The 25224-nt window shown below is 38.2% G+C and overlaps 1 protein-coding gene and 1 pseudogene across 3 annotated transcripts in view; both read right to left on the bottom strand.

The window, feature by feature from the left end:
* The window catches only part of RTN4 (reticulon 4), a 72828-nt gene extending 68316 nt beyond the window's left edge, over positions 1-4512 (bottom strand). For 2 of the 3 annotated variants that reach the window (XM_029937366.1, XM_029937365.1), the window contains exon 1: positions 3702-4491. In XM_029937366.1, coding sequence (XP_029793226.1) covers positions 3702-4263 — 562 coding nt within the window. In that variant the 5' untranslated portion in view covers positions 4264-4491. Of the gene's footprint in view, positions 1-3701 lie in introns of all 3 variants that reach the window. The other variant, XM_029937363.1, reaches the window with a different exon arrangement.
* The window catches only part of LOC115290646, a 54519-nt pseudogene continuing 33647 nt past the window's right edge, over positions 4353-25224 (bottom strand).

The following is a 25224-nucleotide window of genomic DNA, read 5'->3' on the forward strand; positions in this document are numbered from 1 at the left end:
TCACCTCCAAGACCTAACAATTCTTCTTTCATAAAACCTTTTTTTAACCTAACTTTAAAAATTGAGATTTATAGCCAAAAAATCTTATTTCTTACAGTTTCTTATTTTCCTACTTTCTATTCCATTTTCACTGACTGAAGTAGAAGTGAACTAGTTCAGGCTCTACTCACCTCTTTCAAAACTACTGTAAAAGCATTCTAAATAGTTCTCCTATTTTTCTTTCCAACCTATCTTGAATAGAGTCACCAATTCATTTTTCTAACACTGCTTTAACAATATCATGCCTCAGTTCAATAATCTCCAATGGCCTCCCAATGGGTAAAGCGGTAATTCAGGACAGAAGTGAAAAATAATGAAAGAACTTTCACATTTTGGAAACAATAACAAAAACATTTTTTGTTTCATAATATAAATTACCAACCAAGAGCAACTGTGGATGGCAGAGCATGGACTGAAAAAGGATAATAAAACCCTAACACCTTAATTTAGTATTCAATACCCCTAAGAATCCAGATCTACCACAAGTTTTCAATCCTAATTAACACTGCTTTAGAGCCTGCCCGGAGACCAGTACAATCTCATTGTTAATGATGTTTACATGTCTCTCAACACAATTTTTACACAGCATTTCCTTGGAGTATCTTCAAAGCCCATTAACCAACCACCTTTTCAACTTGAAGCCAAACGTTTCTCCATGAAAAACGGTCAAGTGAAGAGGCTTCCATTTCATTCCATTACTGCACAATGAGGATGCTCCAAGAACAACAGTAAACAGCAAAATTCAAATTCAAAACTATTCAAAAATAATGTAAACAACATTAAATGCACAGTTTGCCTAACTCAGTAAATATAACCCTCTCCCCATAGGGCTGGTCTACATTTTGTGTTGTTGTTGTTGAATATTTATTTATTTTTGAGAGAGAGCAAGCATGAGCAGGGGAGGGACAGAGAGAGAGAGGGAGAGAGAGGGAGGGAGGGAGGGAGAGAGAGAGGGAGAGAGAGAGGGAGAGAGAGAGAGAGAGAGAGAGAGAGAGAGAGAGAGAATCCCAAGCGGGCTCCAGGCTGAGCTGTCAGCACAGAGCCCAATGAGGTGCTTGAACCTACCAACTGTGAGACCATGACCTGAGCGTCAGAGGCTTAACCTACTGAGCCACCCAGACGCCCCTGGTCTACCATGCTCTGCACATCTCTCACCTTGTCTTTACTCATATCAGTCCTCTCAGTTCCTCTAAATCTTCAAAACTGTATTTTGGCTTCAAATCACAGTATGATTATTAAAGAGCATGTTTCTAAAATAATTGTTTTTAAAAACAAACTTTCTACAATGGCCTATTAGAGACCCCAAATGATCTACATGTAGCCCACCTCCCCACCCTCACCCTATACCACGCTCTTCCTGGCTTTTTTCATTAGTCTTAATAGACTTTCAAACGCACAAAGCTAATTCTTGCCTCAAGGCTTCTGCCTCCCTTGGATTGCTTGGAAATTTTTATCTGCAGCTCAAATCTCACCTCCTCAGGAAGGCCTTTCTCAGTACCTCCCCAATTAAAAAGCAACCCCCCCAACACACACACATACCTCAATCATTTTACATGCCAACATCTGATTTATTGTCCTTGTAACAATTACCACTATTCTGAGTTTCTTATTGATGAACTTATAATCTGTACTCACTTCATGGGGAGCATATGTGTCTTGCTTACTGCTCTACCCTCATAGCCCAGAATAGAACCTGTCTCTTTGTAGGTAATCTAATCATCAGTTGAATGAACAAACAGACTGTTAAAAATCTGAGACTCACTGAAATGGTTTAACTATCCATGGCTATAATCATGATGTTCAGTGATTTACTAAGGCAACTAAAGTTTCCAAATAGGTATCGTCAATACAGAATTAGGGAACTATATAAAGATAGGAGTCCCTGAGTAGGCAATATTCTCTCTCCTTTGTCTTCTAAACCCAGTATTCCAAAAGTCAAAACTCCAAAAGAATGCTGAATCCCTAACATTCAAAGATCAGAATGCTTCTCTTGTTCCCATTCTGGAATACAAGATGACAAATTAGTATGCTTTATTAATCCTTAAATTGCTCGTTTGCAAATTTTTTATTACTTCATATTTTTCTATCTCACTTTAGTTTCTCTTAAATGTGTTTTTGACTCAGTGGGGAAAAATGGTGTTACTCCTCATCTTCTAATATCTTTAGTGTAACTATTATTGTTTTGATTAATGCTTTGTAGTGTGTCATTATCAAAATATTATCCAGAAACATCACAAATGGCTTATTTTACGGTTGTGGAGAAATGAACTGAAAAATATATTTTGTCTGTGATCTCAGATTGATTTTCTTCTTCTAGAAAATGAACCATTTTTAAAATCCGATAAAGCTATGAAGATTTCTCTGCATGCAGTTAAACTGCCTGATTCTTGCCTTTTTATGCATTTAAGAAAGATCCTACTGCTGGTGGGACACTTTGTTCACAAAGTAACAAGCTACATGTTAATAAGTCAATAACTTGTCTAAGAAGACATCTCTAACAAACTTGATATTTTTCTCTTCCAAAATAAACAATTTCCCAAAATGAAAAGGGTAACAATGTTCCTTTTTAAAAAAAATTACAATCGGTACTAAAGTGAATGAAAAGATTTGTAAACTATTTATAAACTATGCAGATTTGTTTCTGCAGACCTAAGACATAGAATTTCTAAGAAATAGTATTTCTAATCACTACATGAAAACACAGGCCTCAAAATATTGCCTTAAAATCTCCTGACAAATCTGCCACAAATTCAATGGGCCTACTCGCGGCAAAAAAAATCCACAGGTTTCTCCTTCTGGAAGAACGTCAACCATTTTGCCTTTTTTCCTCTAGGATTCATTATAATGCATCAGGAGCCTAAATCACGGTTACAGCAATTCGTGTACATTCTGCAGCTAAGATCCTGGCGAACTGCGCCCCTCGGACCGCAAATGCCCGGATCCCACTTCCCAGCCTCGGTTTAGCTGGGGAGTCGCCACATCACAACCCGGCTGCACAGGGCGGTGCCAGGACTTTGCCAGAACTCTGGCCTTCCCTATTCTCCGCGCGCCACACCACTGGAGGCGCTCTCCCGTCACTGCAGTGGTCAGTGTGGATGTTTTCCACTGGACCAGCTCCCCACCAAGCGCCAAGAATCGAGAGGGAGGGGAATGAGGTGCCAGGCGGCCACCCAAGTCAGGCAGGTGAGGAGGGCGGCCAGGGCTCAATGCTGGCCAGCAGATTAGCAGCCAAACTGCGCCTTCTCCCTACCAACGACCCGAGACAAAAGATTAACGGCGCCAAGGCCTTTCCATCCTCCCCGGGGAGCCTAGCCAGCCCAATGCACAACCCTAGTTCCTCGATACAGACCCATCTCCTATTAAGGGTGGGTGCCTAACTTCCCGGACGCAGAGGCACGGGGACGGGGAGGGAAGAAGCCGGGAGCTGACGAGGTGCACGTGTTCCCCAATACCGAGACAGACAATAAAGAACAAGCCCGGGTTTCCTCGGCCGCCCCACCCTGCTCCTGGCGGCTCCCACCAGTGGGGGCGCCTTCGCCCCAAGGTCCACGGACAAAGCCCCTCGGGGCCGGAGAGGAGGGCTCCGCCCGAGCATCTGGGGGTGCACACAAAAGACGGAGGGGCGCGAGGGACTGCGCGAGGAGTAAGGGCACGGCACTCACCCACTGAGCCTGAGGAGCCCCTGCGCTTGGGCGCGGCTGGGGTGGAGGGGGGCGCGGCGGGAGCCGGGGCAGGTGGGGTCCACGCGGGCTCGGCCTGGGGGCTCACGCTGGCCGGGGGAGGAGGGGGAGGCCGGGCCGGAGGCTCATCGTCCTCGGGGAGCTTGGAGGGCGAGGCTGCGGCAGCAGAGGGCAGGGATGGCGTGGGCACCGAGGGCGACACAGGGCTCGGGTCCCAAGACGGCGGCCGCTCTGGGGCTGCTGGGGGCGCGGCCGGCAGTGGCCCCCGGGGGGCCGGGGGCACGAAGTCACTGCCGAAGTCCAGCAGGGGCGCGCCAGCGGCGGGGGCGGTGGGCACAGGAGCTGCCGACAGCCCGGCGGCGGCGGGCTTCCTCTCCAGTACCTCCAGCTCCTCCAAGTCCTCGTCCTCGTCCTCCTCGTCTTCCTCTTCGTCTTCCTCCTCGTCCTCGGGCTCCCTCACGAACTGGTACTTGAACGGGGGCTGAGGCCGGGGCGGGCTGTCCGAGGACGAAGAGACCAGAGGCGACTGGTCCATGTCTTCCATGGCTTGCGGGTCAGAGATGATGCTGAAGCTGCTGCCTCCACGGGACGCTTCTCTTCAGAGCCGCGGGCGGTTGTGGGGGTTGGGGAGGACTAAGAGGGGCAGGGCCGAACGAGCCCAGGGACCTGCAGTGGCGACAGCTCCCGGAACAATGAGACTGCTCCTCCTGCCTCCGCGCCCGTGATGCGCCACCCGCCCGTCCCCAGTTGCCGCCACCGCCCAGACGAGCGAAGGAGACAGGCCAGCAGATTCTCCGCCCAGTTTGGCGTGACTACCCTCTCTGGCCGGGCGAGGCAGCGTCTGGCGCGGGAGTGAGAGAGCCAATCGGCTACGGGATAGAGACGATGGGCAACCAACCGGCCCAATGGAAAAAGAAAGAGAGGAAAAGTGGGTGGGGCTTTTTGCACTTCCTCTCTCCTACCAGCTGGGGTGGGTTTGATGGGTGGGGTTTGGAACTGGGAGCCCCAGCCTGCACCTTGGGTAGTTGCGGCTTGGGCTGGGGGTCTCCACTTCCGGAGGAGCTAGAGGTCAGCCTGTGCTCTAGGGTTCCGTAAGCGTGCTGTAGGGCTGGCGACCTGCCCTGAGGGGTTTGAGAAGTTCTTGGCTCCGCATCCCGGAAGGGCGTTCTCCTGGGGTCTGGAGGTGGTAACTTTCCTCCCAGGAAAAGAAAAAACCCTGGGTGGAGAAAGGTACTATGAAGTAGGGCCTAAGGATTTATGTATACGTTAAGAATTAAAACATTTTGAAATAAATAGATTACATTTTTTCAAACTTAAATTACCAGACCAACTTATCACTACTGCTTTAAACCCCCTTAAAAGAAAAAAACAATTTTTTCTTTTTTTTTTTTTTTGGAAAGTTTTAAGGTCGTTTTCTGTTCAAACTGGAGGCCCCGGATGAGGCAGGCAAAAACAGAGTGGACAGTCTGGAGGACTCAAAACCATTTCAGAGCCCGCTCACCTCCTTCCAGGACGGTTTTGGGATCTGCCTGCTACTAGACTCACATGGTAGAAAGATGAGTCACCCAAAGAGAGAGAGAGGAAAGTGGAAACAAAACGATGCCTTGGAAGGCAAATTTGATTCACTTTACATTTCAGTTACCTTAGGCTCATGAGTCAATATTTAAGATGATTCAGGCCTTCTGGGGAGTCAGGAAGCCCAGTATTGGTTTGTTTGATATGCTAGAATTAGCATGATCCCCATTCCACTTTTTCCAAAACTGGAGAGGGAGTTTAAAGGAAAGTGGTCACAGAACATACAAGTATCAGCATGCAAAGGGTTAGAGAGCCCCTATACCTTACAAAAATATTCACTGCATTCCTATTGTGGAGGCCCCGGAGACAGGATGACGTGTTTGCAGATTGCTCACAGTCTAGGCCTGCCGTGTCCATTATCTTAGTCACTGACCAGTTGTGGCTATTGAGCACTTGAAGTATGACTACGTGAAATGAGGTGTGCTGTAAGTTTAAAATGCACACTAGATTGTTAGTATAAAAAAAAATTAAAACATCTCAGTATCTATATGGTTACATTTTGTACTTGATACTGTTGATATGTTGGAAGACGTATAATATATTAAATTGTTTTCACTTGGTTTGGGTTTTTTTTTAGTTTTTAAATGTAGCTTCTAGGATATTTTAAATATATATATGATCACATATTTCTTTGGGACAGTGCTTATTTAAATTATTGCCATGGGGAATCATTAGGGTTATTTAAGTAAATTCTTAGCTCAAACTAATTAATATTACTCCAGGCTTCATTTAAGTATTTAAAAGGAACGGCAGTGGTTGGGGAAGGAGGGTCGAGAGATGAATAGGTGGAACACAGGAGATTTTTAGGGCAGAACTACTCTGTATGATACTGTAATGGTGGATACATGATGTTATACATTTGGCAAAACCCATACACAGTCAATCACAAAGAGTAAACCCTAATGTAAACTGTGGAGGATAGTTAATAATGTATCAATAATGGTTCATCACTTGTACCATACAAAGATGTTAGTAATAGGGATAATGGTTGGAGAGTGGGTAGGGGGGAATATGAGAACTCTCTGTACTTTCTGTTCAATTTTTCTGGAAGTCTAAAATTGATCAAAGAAATAAAATGTGTTAATTCTTTAAAAAAAGAAAGGGTAGAACGAGATTTTCTGGGAAAGTTACCTGATCAGATTATCTCCACTACATTCAGGGCCTGGCATATCCATTTCACAAAGATGAACTGGTTTTATTTCTACAAAATGGCTGTGAAATGCTTTGAATTTACTTGGTTTTATTTTGTGTCGTTTTTGAAGAGTAGGAAGAGAGAAACATTAGTGTAGAATTTTGGGGTGGAAAGTTTAATGCCAAACTAAAAATTTTAAACAAAATAGATTCCTACAATGATTACTAAAAGTCATGTTTCAAGTATTTGTCAAAAATTATCAGAAATGTATATGATCTTCCACCACATACAGAGACAAAAATATACTAACAAACTTTATGGTCTGCACTTTTTCTATTATGTAACAATTTAGCTATCAGTAGTTCAGTCTTCTGTTTTTCCTACTATAATTGTTCTGAAACCCTTTAATTGAATTTTTACAGCTTTCATATAGTATTTGTAAGTTGTTTGCTTATATATCTCTGATTCATATATCTGTGCACCTGCTATTACTAAAATACTCTCAAGGGAATATCTTTAATTCACTAAAAGTGTCACAAAAGGATAATTATGGAAAAGTGGTTCATTTTCAACTTTTATAATAAATGGCAAATACTGAGGCAATAATATAAGCACTGTGCTCTGAAGCAGAAAAAAAATAACAATCTTACTGAGCTCAGGGACTTCTAAAATGTAAGTATTTGATGGGTGAATTAAGAGTAAAAGGTTTACCTAATGTTCATAGAATGGTCAACAAAGGTTAAGGAAAGAAGAATGTTACTGATATAACAGAATCAAAAATAGAGTTAGTTACACATTAAGATTACTACATATAAATATCACTCTCACAAGAAAATCCTGATGGGCATTTGAAATGCTTAAAGGAAGAATGTAAATTCTTGATCATAATAATAATTAGAAAAAGAATTATTCAGCGAATTACTTTTGAAATTCTCTTACCAGAAGTAGATTTAAGTTTTCAGATACCTCAAGTTAGTAACTGTTTTCTTAGATCACGACAAGAAATTCATTCAACCTGATAGAATTATAGAATCTCAGAGTTGGAAGGAATTTGGGTGGTCAGTTTGACCAATCTCCTTCCCATTACAAGAATTTCCTACAAAAGGTTTTTTAAAGTTGACCATCTGTGCTAGATTAAAAACAGCCACAAACTCTTTGCAACAACTCCCAGAGGTAGGGTCAGTTTCCCACCTCTTCTGAGCTGGCCTTGTGACTTTCTTGACCAATAGAATATTCTGGAAGTGAGTTCCTAGCCTAACTAGCAGAGCCACTGTAGCTTCTATTCTCACTGTCTTGGAACACTGAGGCTAAAGATGAGATACACATGGGGAGCTGAGGTCCCAGAAATGTGAGACCATTTCAGACTCTGCAGCCAACCCGCAGACTCATGAAAAGTAATAAATTGTTGTTTTAAACTACTACCTTTTGGGATGGTTCATTACAGAGCAAAAGCTAGTTTAAACATCATCTGTTTTGTACTTTACTCATTCATATATGTAATATTTATTGAGTATTTATTCTGCATCAAGCACACGGAATACAGCACTGAACAACTCAGCACAAATGTGTCTGAACATTTTCAGTAAAGGGAGACTCACTACATAAGGGAATACCCCATCCTATTTCTATAGTAGTATATCTTATGCAGAGCGCTGAATTGATACCTAATCCAGCGTACACAGAACAGGTTATTTGTCCTTGTATCAGGTATGTCCCCAAAAGAGTTAAAAGGCACAGGGTGGCTATATTCTTGTCTATATATTACAGGACATGGACTCCAGAGTGGGTTCAGCAACTACAGGAGAAAGATAAGAGGTGAATTCCTAACAAACTTATAGCAAGAGCTGTGCACACAACTTTTTTTGTCTACTGAAAATGACTTGCCAAGATTCAAGAGCACCACTGAAATACATTTAACCTTTGTATTTAAAAAAAAAAAAAAAAAGAAACATCATGTTGGCACTCCTAAGAGAAAAACTAAAAACTTGCTATGTCATTGTCCTACCATTTTGCATGAAATGCCCTTTCTGTGAAATGCAGTTCATGGTTCTGGTTAACACTTATACTGATTTATACTAAGTTCATTCTGTAATACGAATAGAAACATAAATATTATAAGGTCAACATCTTCAGCCATGCTAGTTAAGCAGTAAAAATTAGTTTGGACCTAAAATCAAGTTACGTTCCAAGAAAAAAAAATCACACAATAGGCAAGTGAAAGTCATAATTAAAATTGAACCTAGTCTTTCTCCTTTAACCTTCTTGGGTCCTCTACATTAATACTGCATTCCCTTAGGCTAAGTTCAATATGCATCATGTCTATGGTGAAATTTATTGTGCTGTAACAGAAAACTATTTTAGATTCAGAAGAAAATTAATTTTGATCTAGCAGCACAAATCCAAGCAGAGAAATTCCTAAACCATCGCTGACAAATCAAAATCTATCCTCATGAGAAAAAATAACTACAGAAAAGAGTTCACAAAATTATCTGAGTTATAAATAACTCATTCCAGCATCTCATCTATTCTTCCTAATACCTGAAGACCAAAGTATAATTTCTGCTGTCTTACATTCAGTGAAAATAAGTACAGGTAGTCACTGGCTTTACAATAAACATTACTCATTTTTCTCAACTAAAATCTTTTGAGCTTCTAGCTTCTGGTGGTAAAGTGTAAATAAAACATACTTCTTAACGTCAAGGGACACAGTCTAGTTTACAGAAGAATATATAGGTATACATACAAATACATATGTATAAACATATGCATATATGTGTATATATACATATGTATAGAATATACATACATTAATATAATTCATACTCTAAGTCTATAATAAATTAATATACATATTATATACTCATATAATTTATACATTATAATTCATACTCTATATGCATATATTAGAGAGAGAGTGAAACAGACACAAAGACAGACATAGTCCAGCAGGATTTGGGGAAGGCTCTATACCACAAAAGGTGTCCCTCTTTTAAGGTAAGAAAAAGAAGAGAAGACATCTAATGAAGGAAAAATAACACCTACAGAGGAGGGGAAGAGTTAAACTCCAGTACAGATTTAAGGCATAGAGAGACATCAGAGTTAGAAAGTGACTGAAGAGAAGACTAGTAAAAGAAATCAGATACAGACTGTGAAGGGTCTCAAATGCCATGCTAATGAGTGGAGGTATTATCTCTAAGAGTTATTAAAAGCCGTTAAGCAAAATGGTATGAGGTGGGTGGCTGATTGGGTTAAGCATCCAACTCTTCATCTAGATTCAGGTCAGGATCTTATGGTTTCTGGGATCAAGTCCCTCACAGGGCTCTTCTTTGACAGTGCAGAGCCTGTTTGGGAGTCTCTCTCTTTTCCCCTCCCCCATGATCTCTCTCTTCCCCTCCCCCATGATCTCTCTCTTTCTCTCACTCTCTCAAAATAAATAAATAAACTTAAAAAAATAAAAAGGCTGTAAGCAAAATGGTGAGATTACCTGATTGCAAATGTACAAAAATAACACTGATAGTTTTGTAAACATAGGGAACATAAATAAACAACATTTAGGATCCAATCACAATATTACAAGTAATGTCTGCCCAGTAACTTGATTATAGCTACTGTAGTTTAAGTGAAACATAATTGCTGCTTAGAGTTTGGGCAAAAATTGATGAAAGAATGAACCAATAGTTTAGGGAATAGGAGAAGATAAAGTTGAAAAACACTGAAGAAGCTGAATTCATAGAATTTGATGACTAATAGGATGGAGAGGCTGATGGAAAAGAAGAGCTGAAATAAGCTTTATGCTTAGGTGGCAAGGTATATTGGTGCCACCATGGTGAAAGCAAAGAAATCAGGAGAGGGAGCACAGAAATGGTGAGTAATGCTGGGGAGAATATAATGACCTTAATTTTTAGATACACTGAACTTGAGTTGCCTTTGGAATACTAAGTAGAAACAATCAGGAAGCAGCTGCAAAGCCAGGGCTGGGACTTTGGATGATGCTGTCTGGACAGCAAGCACCTAAACTTATTAGTTAAGTTTCATGGGTAAAGTCTTGGGGAGAAATTGTGGGTTGGGGGCGGTGGAGCAGGTTGATGCATATTGTCTGCTATTCTCCTAGAAAAAGGCCTAAAAAGGAGCCATGGGAAACACCAACACAAAATATCTCTGGATATATTAGAACAGTGCTATTTCCACATAATCTTTACTTTTCCTGGGCAAAACAAAAACCACCCTTTTGCTTTTCTTCATAGGTCTAGTTATTTAGTTTCTAATTGATGTCATTTTATCTTCTCCATCCTTCTTAAATATTAAACTCAGAACTCCAAATAGTATTCCGGTAAGTACTCCATATAATTATATTCAGCACTAAGTAAGCTACAGCAATAGGAACAATACCAATAATTTAAACCACAGATAATCCTTAAACCCTCATTAAACTGGAAACCCCAGTCTCAGCCAAAAACAAATAGAATTGCCTGGCAGTCTTTTGCCTGTGCATGTAACTGACTACCCGCTAGTGACGGTGCTAAAGAGAAGGAAATGGTTGCCAGAAAAGCAATAAGAGATTAAGCAAGCTGCATTAAATTAAAAAAACTAACTAGACAACAAATGGTACCTTTGTATACCACTTATATTTATGAGATATGGGGGTTTTTTTACATTTATTTATTACTGAGAGAGAGAACACGAACAAGGTAGGGGGAGAGAGAAAAGGAGACACAGAATCTCAAGCAAGCTCCAGGCTCTGAATAAGCTGTCAGTACAGAGCCTGATGTAGGGCTGGAACTTGCGAACTGCAAGATCATGACCTGAGCCGAAGCCGGTTGCTCAACCAACTGAGCCACCCAGGTGCCCCTGAGATTTCTTTTTAAAATCAACAGATCTATATCGCTCATACACAGCTTGTTTCCTACTTTCCAGAGAACTCAAGAATACATTCATCACTGGAAATGCCATAATCTATTGCCTTGCCTATGTCTTTTTTGAAACTCCCTTTCCTCTTATTGCTACAGACCCACTGTGATCTACATTTCCATTTTATCTTAGTATTATTTACTGTCCTGGGTGGAAATTTCTCCTGTCAGGTGGTAAAAGAAAATTAAGTCATTTATGAATAAGGACTAGAATAGTCAAATACATAAAAGCAGGGAGTAGAACAGTAGATCTCAGGGGCTAGAGGGAGAGGCAGGCAATGGGAAGTTAGTGTTTAATGAGTGGACAATTTCAGTATGGAATTATGCAGAATTTCTGGAGATAGATGGTGGTGATGGTTGTACAATAGAAATGTACTTAATGCCACTGAACTGTGTACTTAAAATGGTTAAAATGATAAATTTTATGCCATGCATATTTTACACTAAAAATTTTTATTGCAATTAGAAAAAAATTAATATGTTTGAAGATAAACTTGAAAAACCTCCCAGAAAACAAAGAACAGAAAGATATATCAACAAACAAGTAGAGATTAAAGGTTTCTTTTTTAAAATCAGTGTCATTTACAGTAGCATCAGAAAACATGAAATATTTAAGGATAGATTAAACAAAATATGCCCACTAACATTACACTACAAATGTTGCTGAGATAAATTTAAAAAACTAATAGGACTTCAACTTGATTTCAACATTTGTGAGAAAGCTACAATGATGAAGACAGTGTGGTACTGGCATCAAGACAGACAAACAGATCAATGGGACAGAACAGAGTCCAAAAAATAGATTCAGAGACACACATATATGTAGCCAATTAATTTTTGACAAAGGTATCAAGATATTTTAATGGGATAAAAATAGCGTTTTCAAACAAATGGTGCTAGAACAAATGGATGTCCATATGCAAAAAAAATCAATCAAAAATAATTTGGATTCTAATCTCACATCATATGCAAAAAAAAATTAACCCAAAATGAATCATGGGCCTAAATAGAACAGCTATCAACTATAAAACTATAAAATTACTTGAAGCAAACATAGAATAATATCTTGGCAAGGATTTATAATAAATGCTTTTGCAGGTATAAAATGGCACAATCACTTTAGAAAATCATTTGGCAATTTCTAATTGCCATAACATACCTAATCATATGACCCAGAAATTCTACGCCAAGGTATTTATCCAGAAGACATGAAAACTAGAAATGACCTATGGGTCCATCAACTAGTGAATAAACTAACAACACATGGCTTTGGAAATCTACTCAGCAATAGAAAGGAACAAACTATTGACATATATAGCATTAAAGAAACTCCCAAGAATTATAAGTGAAAGAAGCAAGACACAAAAGCCTACATACTCTATGATTCTGTTTATGTGACATTTTAAAACCGGCAAAACTACCAGAGGGTAGGGAAGGGAAAGAGGGTGACTGCAGAGAGGATGAGGGAAATTTGGGGGTTTGTTTTTTTTTAAGGTATTTATTTTGAGAGAGGGGTGGGGAGGGGCAGAGAATGAGGAGAGAGCAGGAATCCCAAGCAGGCTCCACATCAGCACAGAGCCCAGTGCAGGGCTCAAAACCCGTGAACTATGAGATCATGACCTGAGCCCAAGTCAAAGATGAGGGAACTTCTTGGAGTAATAGTGGTGAAGGCTTCAGAATGATAGACATTGTCAAAACTCAGTGAACTATACAATTAAAATGAGTGAAATTTATTGGGCAAAAATTTTATCTCAATAAAGATGGTTTTTTTAAAAAAAAGACAAAGATATAATACAGAAAGCAAAAGATAAGAAAGTTAGAAGATGAATTTGGAAGGCCTATGAATCCGTAACAAGAGATCCACAAAGAAAGAACGGAAAAAACACTAAGTTTCCTATTAATCTAATTTGCCCTCTAGAAAGGTGAACTTGCAGCACAGTACTTCATGCTCCATGACAGAGCATTATTTAAGAGTTTACATTTTAACTCAACCTTATAAATGTGTGCAGATTGTTTGAATGTCAAGAAATGTTTTAAGACTATTAAACAGTTTTCCTTCTCTAAATCACCCCTTTTCTCTATGAAATTGATAGTGCTATAAATGCAATATAAGTCTACCTTAAGTTGTTACTTAGATATTAGAATTTGGTTTGGTTGCTATTTTCAGATGACTATGTAATGTGCAATTTTTTTGAGTTCTATTTTTCTCCTGTTGCTTCCCCCACACTTGAATTTATTTAAACTAAAAAACAGAAAGCAAAAAACTACACAGTCCACCCAATTCTCCCACCCCTCACCCCACCCCCCACCTTTGGCAGCTACCAATCTGTTCTCTGCATCTATGAGCTTGGGTTTTGTTTTGTTTTTTAGGTTCACATATAAGTGAAATCATATGGTATCTATCTGTCTCTCTCTGACTCATTTCACTTAGCATAATACCTTGTAGGTCCATCCATCTTTTTCAAATAGCAAGATCTCGCTCTTTTTCGTGGCTGAGCAATATTCCATTATATGTGCACATATAACATATATATATATATATATATATATATATACACACACACACACACACACATACACACTACATCCTTTTTAAAAAATTTTTAACATTTATTTTTGAGAGACTGTGAGCAGGGGAGGGCAGAGAGAGAGAGGGTGACACAGAATCTGAAGCAGGCTCTGGGCTCGGAGCCATCAGCACAGAGCCCAACATGAGGCTTGAACCCACCAACTGTGAGATCATGGCCTGAGCTGAAGTTGGACACTCGATCAGCTGAGCCACCAAGGCACCCCACACCACATCTTCTTTATCCATTCATTTATTCTATCTAAACCTTGGTTTATTTCCATATCTTGGCTATTGTAAATAATGCTGCAGTAAACATAGGGCTGTGTATATCTTTCTAATTAGTGTTTTTGTTTTCTTTGGGTAAATATCCTGTAGTGGAATTACTGGATCATATGGTATTTCTATTTTTAAGTTTTTAAGGAAGCTCCATACTGTTGTCCACAATGGTTGCACCAGTTTGCATGTCCACCAACAGTGCATAAAGGTTCCTTTTGCCACATATCCTGCTAAAATTTCTTTTCTTTTTGATACTGGCCATTCTGACTGGTTTGAGGTGATATCTCATCGTGGTTTTGACTTGCATCTCCCATTAACATTAATAATGTTCAGCATCTTTTCATGTACCTGTTGGTCTTTTGCATGTCTTCTTTAGAAAAATTCCTATTCAGATCTTCTGCCCATTTTAAAATCAGATTGTATTTTGCTATTGAGTTGTAGCAGTTTGTTTCTGTATTTTGGATATTAGCCCCTTATCAGATATATGATTTGCAAATGTTTTCTCCCATCTGGTAGATTTTTTCATTTTCTTGATGGTATCCTTTGCTATAAAGAGCTTTATAGTTTGATGTAGTTTGCACTTGTTTACTTTGCTCCTGTTTCTTTTGCTTTTGGTGTCAGATTTTTAAAAAATCATCACTAATACCTATGTCAAGGAGCTCATGGCTTATGTCACTTCTAGGAATTTTATGGCTTCAGGTCTTACATGAATGCAAGTCTTTAATCCATTTTGAGTTAACTTTAATGTATGGTATAAAATAGTAGTCTGGTTTCATTCTTTTGCTTGTGGCTGTCCAGTTTTCCTAATACAATTTCCTGAAGAGACTGTTCTTTCTGTCATTGTATAATCTTGTCTCCTTGTCAAAAATTAATTGACCATATATGTGTGGGTTTAATTCTGAGGTCTCTTTTCTGTTCTCTTTATCTGTCTGTTTTTATGCCAATATCACACTGTTTTAACTACTATTGTTTTGTAATATAATTTTAAAATCAGGGATTGTGATGCTCAGAGACCCACAACAAAACATATTATGATTAAAACGTCCAAAGTTAAGAATAAGGAGAGAATATTAAAAGCAGCAAAAGAAAAACAACTTCTAACATACATGGGAACCACCATATAAACAATCAGCAGATTTTTCAGCAGAAACTTTGCAGACCAAAAGAGAAAAGGGCACAATATATTTAAAGTACTAAAAGAAGAAAATTTCAATCAAGGATATAAACCATCACTGGAAAGGTAAGTATATACACTAAAGGTAGTGGATTGATCACTTGTAAAACTAGTATGAAGGTTAAATGACAAAATTGTAGAAATGACTATGATTACAGTAATTCTCTTAGGAATATACAATAGAAAAAGATGCAGAATATGACATCGAAACATAAAACCTGGGGGGAGGGGAAAGAGTAAAAGTGTTAAGTTTTAGAATGGGATCAAACTTAAGTTGATATCAACTTAAAAAAGACTGCCATAGATATAAGTTATTATAGGTAAGCCTCATGGTAAACACAAAGCAAAAATGTCTAGAAATATACAAACAATAAAGAAGAATATAAGCATACCAGTAAAGAAAGTCACCAACCACCCCCTTCTAAAAAAAGAGCAAGGGAAAAGGAAAGGAACAGAGAGAACTACGAAAGTTTAGGAAACAATTATCAGAATGGCAATAAGCACATAGCTGCTAGTAATTACTTTAAATCTAAATGGACTAAATTCTCCAGTTGAAAGAGTAGTTTAATGGATAAAAAGACATATATATGCTCCCTACAAGAGACTTGCTTTAGACATAAGGACACATAAAAGGCCAGAAAGTGAAGGGATGGAGAAAAAAAATATCTAAATAAATGGAAACCAAAAGAAAGCTGGAATAATTATACTTACATCAGACAAAAAAAAAAACCTTTATTTTTTTATACATCAGATAAAATAGACTTTAAAAGAAAAACTGTAAGGAGGCAAAGAAGGGTATGTAATGATAAAGGGGTCAATCCAACAAGAGGATACAGCGTTGTAAATATTTGTAAGCCCAACATAGGGTACCTAGATATATAAAGCAAATATTAACAGATAGAAACAAAGAGTTAACAGACCTAAAGGGAGAAATAGCTATACAATAATGGTAGGGAACTTTAGTACCCCACTTACCTCAACGGATAGATCCCCCTGATAAATCAGTAAAGAATCATCAGTCCTAAACGACATATTAGAGGAGATGGATGTGGATATTTACAGAACATTCCTTCCCAAAGCAACAGAATACACATTCTTCTCAAGTACACAAATATTTTCCAAGATGGATCATATATTAGTCTATAAAACAAGTCTTAATAAAGAAAATTGAAATTATATCAAGCATCTTTTCTGATCCAGTGTTATGAACAAGAAATTAATTATACAAATAAAACCAGAAAATTCACAAATATGTGAAGATTAACCATTCTACAGAATGACCAGTGAATTAAAGAAGAAATTTTAAAAATAAATAAAAAATAACTTGAGATAGATGAAAATGGAAATATAACAGAACTTACAGGATGCAGCAAAGCAGTTCTAAAAGGAAAGTTAATGGTGATGAATGTCTACCTCAAGAAAAAAGAGAGGCACCTGGGTGGTTCAGTCAGTTAAGCATCCGACTTCAGCTCAGGTCATGATCTCATGGTTTGTGAGTTCAAGTCCCGCATTGGGCTCTGTGCTGACTACTCAGAGCTTGAAGCCTGCTTTGGTTTCTGTGTCTGCCTCTCTCTCTGACCGCCCCCCCCCCCCTGCCGACTGGTTCGTTTGTGTTCTCTCTCTCAAAAGTAAATAAACATTAAAAAAATTTTTTAAATAGGTTTAAAAAAGTCTTAACCCATCTTTACACCTCAATGAAGTAGAAAAAGAAACAAATGAAGCTCAAGTTAGCAGGATAAAATAAAGATTATAGCAGAAATAAATGAAATAGAGACTAAAAAGACAGTAGAAAAGATCAATGAAATGATGAGCTAGTTATTTTAAGAGATAAACAAAACTGACAGACCTCTAGCTAGACTCACCCCAAGAAAGGCTCAAATAAATAGAATAAGAGATGTCACAACTAACACCACAGAACTACAAAGGATCATAAGAGTATACTATGAACAATTACACACCAAGAAATTGGACCACCTAGAAAAAAGAGATAGATTCCTAAAAACTACAAATTACCAATACCAAGTCATGATGAAACAGAAAATCTGAACAGGAGGCACCTGGCTCAGTCGGTTAAGTGTCTGACTTCAGCTCAGGTCATGATCTCCTGGTCCATGAGTTAGAGCTCTGTGTCAGGCTCTGTGCTGACAGCTCAGGGCCTGAAGCCTGCTTTGGATTCTGTGTCTCCCTCTCTCTCTTCCCTCTCTCACACTCTGTGTGTGTGTCTCTCTCTCAAAAATAAACAAACATTAAAAAAATTAAGTATGCAATTCAGAAGACATAGAGATGGCCAACAGACACATGAAAAGATGCTCAGCATCACCCATCATCAGGGGAATGCAAATCAAAACCACAATGAGATATTATCTCACGCTAGTCAGAATTGCTAGTATCAAAAAGAAATAAAAAGCATTGGCAAGGATGTCTCTACAAAGGGAACCCTCGTGCATCATATCATACCATATGATCCAATAATTTCACTACTGGGTATATGCCCAAAGAAAACAAAAAAACATTTCTTGGAAAAGATATCTGCAGCATTATTTACAATAGCCAAGATATGGAAGCAGCCCAAGTGTCCATTAATAGATGAATGGACAAAGAAGATGATACACACACATACAATAGAATATTACTCAGCCCCCCCCCCAAATGTAAGATCTTCCCATTTGCAATAACACAGATGGACCTAGAGGTTATGCTAAGTGAAATAAGTCAGATGGAGCAAGACAAGTACCATATGATTTTGCTTATATGTAGAATCTAGAAAACAGAACAAATGAACAAATGAAAACAAACAAAAGCAAAAATAGACCCAGGGGCACCTATGTGGCTCATTCAGTTGGGAATCCAACTTTGGCTTGGGTCATGATCTCTCGGTTTGTGAGTTTGAGCCCCATGTCAGGCTCTGTGCTAACAGCTTAGAGGTGTGGAGCCTGCTTCAGGTTCTGTGTCTCCCTTCCTCTCTGCCCCTTCCCCCACTCATTCTTTCTCTCTTTCGTTCTCTCTCACACTCTCTCTCTCTCTAGTTCTCTCTCAAACATAAACATTAGAAAAAATGTTTTTAATGAAATAGACCCATAAATACAGAGAACAAACTAATGGTTGCCACAGGAGAGAGGGAGGGGGAATGGGCAAAATGAATGAGAGTGGAAAGAACCATCTTCTAGTTATGGAATAAATAAGTCATGTGGATGAAAAGTCCAGAATAGGGAATGGAGACAATGGTACTGTAATAGCATTGTATGGTGACCAATGGTAGCTAGACTTGTGGTAGGCATAGCATAGCATATAGAGAAGTTGAATAAAACTATGTGGTCCACCTGAAACTAATGTACATTTTGTGTCAACTATACTTCAACAAAAAAGTGTACAATTCAGTGCCACCTTTGGACGTGTTCTGAATAAGGTATGAAAGAAAAGACATGATTCAGTAGAGCAAGATTTTAGAGCCAGTTCTGCCATGCTTCAGCAAAGTGACCTTCAGGAAACTTTGGACCTTGATATCTCACTGTAAATTAGGGAGTTAAACTAGATGACTGCCCTAGCTCTGATCTACCTTCAAGGTTTTTTTACTGTTGTTTATTTTTCACCGTAATTTCTCTTTTGAGCCAACACCAAATTTTGGGATGATCAGCTCAGAAAGATCTTAAAGGACATTTGCAACAATGCGTTAAACTAAAGATGGTGCCTGTGGACTTAACACAGCATTTGGAAGACTTTATAAATGTTACAAGATCTTTTAGAGACTTTTTGGAAAGAAGACAGTTTCCTTTTACACTTTTCAAAGTAAAAAAAAATAGAGACAGATGATAATCACACAGGGTGTGTAACTTAGATGAGCTTCTGTTCATTTCTAGAAGAAAATAGGAAACTATGTAGAAAGGTGAATAGACTTGGAAATATATTCAGGTAAACCATAGTAGAGTCAGTGATCCAGCCAAATTTCTTAATCAAAAATACTGCCTGCAGAATTTTTACTGAAGCAAAAAATGGAGAGTTGCCATAAAGGCCTAGGTGATATACAATATTTCATTCCTACAGATTTCAATAGTATATTATTTCATTTATCTCTTCATTTCAAATAAAGTCTGGGTTACATTTTTATTTATTTTTATTTTTTAATTTTTCAAAGGTAAACTTTTATTTATTTTTTGGAAGTTATACTCTTAAATGAATTTGTACAAATTCCTAAAAACAAAAAACTAACAGGGAATCTCTTAAACAGTAATTAGATGTTGTTATGAGTTGAATTGTATCTTCCCCCTAAAATATTCTGAAGTTATAACCCTCAGTACTTAAGAATGACCTTATTTGGAAATAGGGTTGTTGCAGGTGTATTTGGTTAAGATGAGGTCCTACTGGAGCAGGGTGGGCTCTTAATCCAACTTGATCGGGGTTCTTCGAAGAAGAAGAGAAGACAAAAACACAGAGAGAAGAACCATGTGAACACAGAGGCAGAAATTACAGTGGTGCTACCAGAGCCAAGGAACACATGCAGCTTCCAAAACCTGGAAGAGGGAGAGTGGATTCTAGAAGATTTGGAGGGAGCACAGCTCTGTCAACACCTTGATGTCCTACATTTAGTTTCCAAAGATGTGACAGAATACATTTCTATTGTTTTAAACCACCCAGTTTGTGGTACTTTGCTATGGTAGCCATAGGAAATGAATCCAAATATACAACGAAATGTTACACACATGCTTACGCACACAGAGAACCCTCATTTTAACCAAATTACTGGATTTCTAAAAATCTAATATAATGATGCAATTTGGAAATGTGAACTTGAGTTATTAATTACAGTAATGTATGATGCCTTATAACATTTACAAAATCTCTTTAAGGTACTGCATTTCCAAATATTTTATACTGTAAGGGTGCTAAGTGAAAAGAAAAAGCAAATATTTAAAAGGGAGAAATAACACAGTATCTTTGAGAGAGGTAAGACAGCCTACTCAGAAGATAAAAACTCTAAGTAAAACAGCCACTAGAGAACTATTTCTTTTTTCTCTTTCTCTTTTAAAGAGAACTATTTCTAAATGGGCAGCTGAGTTACAGCATTTGTTATTACTAAACCACTTGAGTCTCAAAATAAAAATTTGACAGCAATAATAATTTCACAATTTTATGATGAGACTTAGATGGAAAATTTTCGCAAGACAACTTTAGATATGAAAACAATGAGCAAGGATGTGATAAACAAATTTTTTCATGTCTACTGATACTAGATTTTATATCTGTGATTTAGTTTTTTGGAGAAAAATTGACAACTTTATATTAAGAGATATTATAGGGACTGATAAAGAGATAGAAGACTCTGTATCATAATGGAAGTGATTAGTACCAAACTGACTAGTATGCTCAAGGGAGTTCAGATAAATTCCCAAGACTTTCACATGAAACATGACAAAGTATTTATAAAATTTACACATAATGAATAGTTGAGAATAGCAATGACTCCCTCAATTCCCTTCCCCTATTTGGCTCTGGGAAACTGCAAGCCTAGTTAAACCCAATTCTGCCTCTTCTAATTTTGCAACATCAGAGCTGAATGTGGCTGACCAGTCTGAATTCACACTCATCATCACTGATCTGACTATGCTGTCAACCACCCTCTGTGTCTGACTATATTGGAAATGTTCTTGAGAACATTTTTAGGGAGTCATGAGCACTGTGGGGTCTTAATTTGCAGATTAAGATTCAAGCATGGCATTCCTGCCTGTTATCTTTACAGGGTCATGCTGATTCTTCTAAGCCTTACGGATAGTTTATAATCACTCTCCATATTTAGATCAAAACCTCTCCAAAGCAATAATGCATCTGTCCTATTGCATTCTCAAGTCTCATCCAAACCTAGTTATCAACTTAACTTTCATCTCTTTTCCCACTTCCAACAGAGCTCTGCCATAATATTCCACGTGGATGACCATCACCTAGGAAGACAGCATTCAAATGAGCAATACAATTACCAATAAAAAAAAAAACCTAGAAGAGAACATATTGTCTTAATTTGGGGCTACAATCCTCTTAAGGAATCTTGCACTCTGAGATATCTCCCAAATCTAAAACTTGTGAGAAAGGTGGCATTTACCAAAGGTAAGTCCTCAAAAACTGGCTAAAGAATTAAATGGCAACCAGGCCCACCAGCCCAGTTCAGACCCACTTAGCGCTGCAGCCTCACAAATGAGCTGCATCAGATTTGTCAACCCTGTTAAGTATGCCGGCAGCATATAGTCTAAAACATGTTAAACAGGGGCGCTTAGGGCCTTCAGCAGGTTAAGCTTCTGACTCTTGATCTCAGCTCATGGTTCGTGGGATGAAGCTCCACACTGGGCTCTGCCCTGACAGCAAGAAGCCTTTTTGGGATTCTCTCTGCCCCTCACCTGCTCGCGCTCGCTCGCTCTCTCTCTCTCTCTCTCTCTCAAGGTAAACAAATCAATATTTTAAAAATAAATAAATAAAACACATTAAACATTTTGGTAATCACTGTTTTGAATACAGCTTTCACTATGAGATAGAGAAGATAGAAGTAAAAAGCATAGATTCTAAAGTCAGACTTATTTAGATTTACATCCCGACACTACCACTTACTAGGTTTGTGGTTTTCAGCAATCTTCTCTGTGCCTCATTCCTCATCTGTAAAATGGGGACAATAATCGTGGTCACACTCATAGGGTAGTTTCAAGAGTAAGTTGAACATTAAGAGTATCTGGCACACAAAAGTACTCTATACAGGTTAGGTTTTTTCATAAACATTCTTGAGGATTTTCATGCAGAGAAATAAGAATTTTAAGACAGTGCAAGTCCGGGGGAGTTCTGAGAAGGAACTGCTACACTTAGATGGATGGGAGGATGGATGGATGGACAGATGGGAAGGAAGGGAGCTAGGATTGCTCTGGTTTTATCTTATTTTTGCTTCCCTTCCCCTATATTCATCAGGTGTGTTTCTTAAATTCCGCATATGAATGAAATCATATGGTATTTCTCTTTCTCTGATTTATTTCACTTAGTGTAATACATGCTAGTTCCATCCACACTGTTGCAAATAGCAAGATTTCATTCTTCTCCATCACTAAGTCATATTCCATTGTATATGTATACACCACATCTTCTTTATCCTTTCATTAGTCAATGGACATTTGGACTCTTTCCATAATTTGGCTATTGTTGACAATGCTACTATAAACATTGGGGTGCATGTGCCCTTTTGAATCAGCATTTTTGTATCTTTTGGATAAATACCTAGTAGTGCAATTGCTGGGTCATAGGGTAGCTCTATTTTTAATTTTTTGAGAAACTTCTGCATTCTCCAGGGTGGCTGCACCAGTTTGCATTCCCACCAACAGTGCAAAAGTATTCTCCCTTTTTCTGCATCCTCACCAACATCTGGTGTTTCCTGAGTTGTTAATTTTAGCCATTCTGACAGGTGTGAGGTGATACCTCATGGTGGTTTTGATTTGTATTTCTCTGGTGATGAGTGATGTTGAGCATCTTTTCACATGTCTGTTAGCCATCTGGATATCTTCTTTGGAAAAGTGTCTGTTCATATCCTCTGCCCATTTCTTCACCAGATTATTTGTTTTTTGGATATTGAGTTTTATAAGTTACTTACAGATTTTGGATACTAACCTTTATCAGATTTGTCATTTGCAAATATCTTCTCCCATCCTGTCTGTTGCGTTTAGTTTTGTTAATTATTTCCTTCACTGTGCAGACTATATTTATCTTGAAGAGGTCCCAATGGTTCATTTTTGCTTTTATTTCCCTTGCCTCTGGAGACATGTCTAGTAAGAAGCTGCTGCAGCCAAGGTCAAAGAGGTTGCTGACTTTTTTCTCCTCTAGGATTTTGATGGTTTTCTATATTACATTTAGGTCTTTCATCCATTTTGAATTGATTTTCATGTATGGTGAAAGAAAGTAGTCCAGTATCATTCTGCACATTGCTGTCCTGTTTTCCCAGTACCATTTACTGAAAAGACTGTCTTTTTTTTGTTAGATATTCTTTCCTGCTTTGTTGAAGATTAGTTGGCCATACTTTTGTGGGTCCATTTCTCAGTTCTCTATACTATTTCATTAATCTATGTGTCTGTGTTTGTGCTAGTACCACATTGTCTTGATGATTACAGCGTTGTAATATAGGCTAAAGTCTGGGATTGTGATGTCTTCTACTTTGGTTTTCTTTTTCAATATTACTTTGGTTAATTGGGGTCTTGTTTGGTTCCATACAAGTTTTAAAATTGTTTGTTCTAACTTGGTGAAGAACATTGGTGTTATTTTGATAGTGATTGCATTGCATGTGTAGATGCAAAAATTCTCAGCAGGATACTACTATATCAAATCCAACAGTACATTAAAGGAATTATTCACCATGATCAAGTGGGATTTACTTTTGGGCTGCAGGGATGGGTCAATATCTGCAAACCAATGTGATACATCACCTTAATAAAAGAAGGGTTAAAAATCACATTATCCTCTCAATAGACTCAGAGAAAGCATTTGAGAAAAGATAGCATCCTTTCCCGATGAAATCCTCAAGAAAGTAGAGATAAAAGGAACATACCTCAACATCATAAAGACCATATATCAAAGACCCACAACCAATAGCATCCTTAGTGGAGGAAAACCCAGAGCTTTCCCCCTGAGGTCAGGAACATGACAGGAATGTCCACTTTCACCACTGTTGTTCAACATAGTACTAGAAGTCCTAGCCTCAGCAGTCAGAAACACAAAGAAATAAAAGGCATACAGGTTGGCAAGGAAGAATTCAAACTTCCACTCTTCACAGATGACACGATACTCTATGTGGAAAACCCAAAACACTCCCCCAAAAAACTGCTAGAACTAATGCATAAATTCAGCAAAGTTATAGGATATAAAATTGATATACAGAAATCATTTGCATTTCTACATACAAATAATGAAGCAGCAGCAAGAGAAATCAAGGAATCGATCCCATTTACAATTGCATCAAAAACCATAAGATATCTGGGAATAAACCTAACAAAAGAGGTAAAAGATCTGTACACTGAAAAGTATAAAAAGCTTATGAAAGAAACTGAAGAAGACACAAGGAAATGGAAAAACATTCCATGCTCATGGATTGGAAGAACAAATGTTGTTAAAATGTCTGTACTACCCAAAGTAATCTACAATTCAATGTAATTTCTATCAAAATAATACCAGTATTCTTCACATAGCTAGAACAATTTATTATTACTATTACTTTTTTTTTTTTTAGAGAGAGAGAGCAGGGAAGAGGGGCAGAGGGAGAGAAACTCTTAAGCAGGCCCCATACACATTGCAGAGCCCAAAGTTGGGCTCAACTCCATGACCCTGGGATCCTGACCTGAGCTGAAATCAAGAGTCAGACACTCAACCAACTGAGCCATCCGTGAGTCCCTGGGATATTCTATTCCTAAAATAAATTTCCTTTTTGTTTATACTGTTTTGAAATAAATTTTTATTACTTGCAACCAAAAGAGGTTTGGCTAATGAAGCTACAGATATATTACCTATAGTATTAAAATATTTTTTGTTGATGGTTACTTATAAAAGGCAGATGGGAATAAGACTTCCCTGGTTAATCTTTTAATGTAGTTTTGACCTTCAAATTATGTGACTGTATTACCTATTCAAAAATATTTTATTTAAAAATTATTATTGAAATAAGTTCTGCATATAGTGATATATGTTTTTCACATCAAAATTGAAAACACCTCATATTTAATGCAGACTAAAACAGCAGTTCAGAATTTTAACACTCAGTCCCATGTCCCTTAGAATTTTTATAATAGAGTATCAGAGGATATGCAAATAATGTATATTTCCTATGTTTACTTAAGAGGCTTGAACTGAAAGTATGACTTAGTATT

The sequence above is a fragment of the Suricata suricatta genome, chromosome 4, assembly GCF_006229205.1.
Source record: "Suricata suricatta isolate VVHF042 chromosome 4, meerkat_22Aug2017_6uvM2_HiC, whole genome shotgun sequence".
Classification (NCBI taxonomy): Eukaryota; Metazoa; Chordata; class Mammalia; order Carnivora; family Herpestidae; genus Suricata; species Suricata suricatta.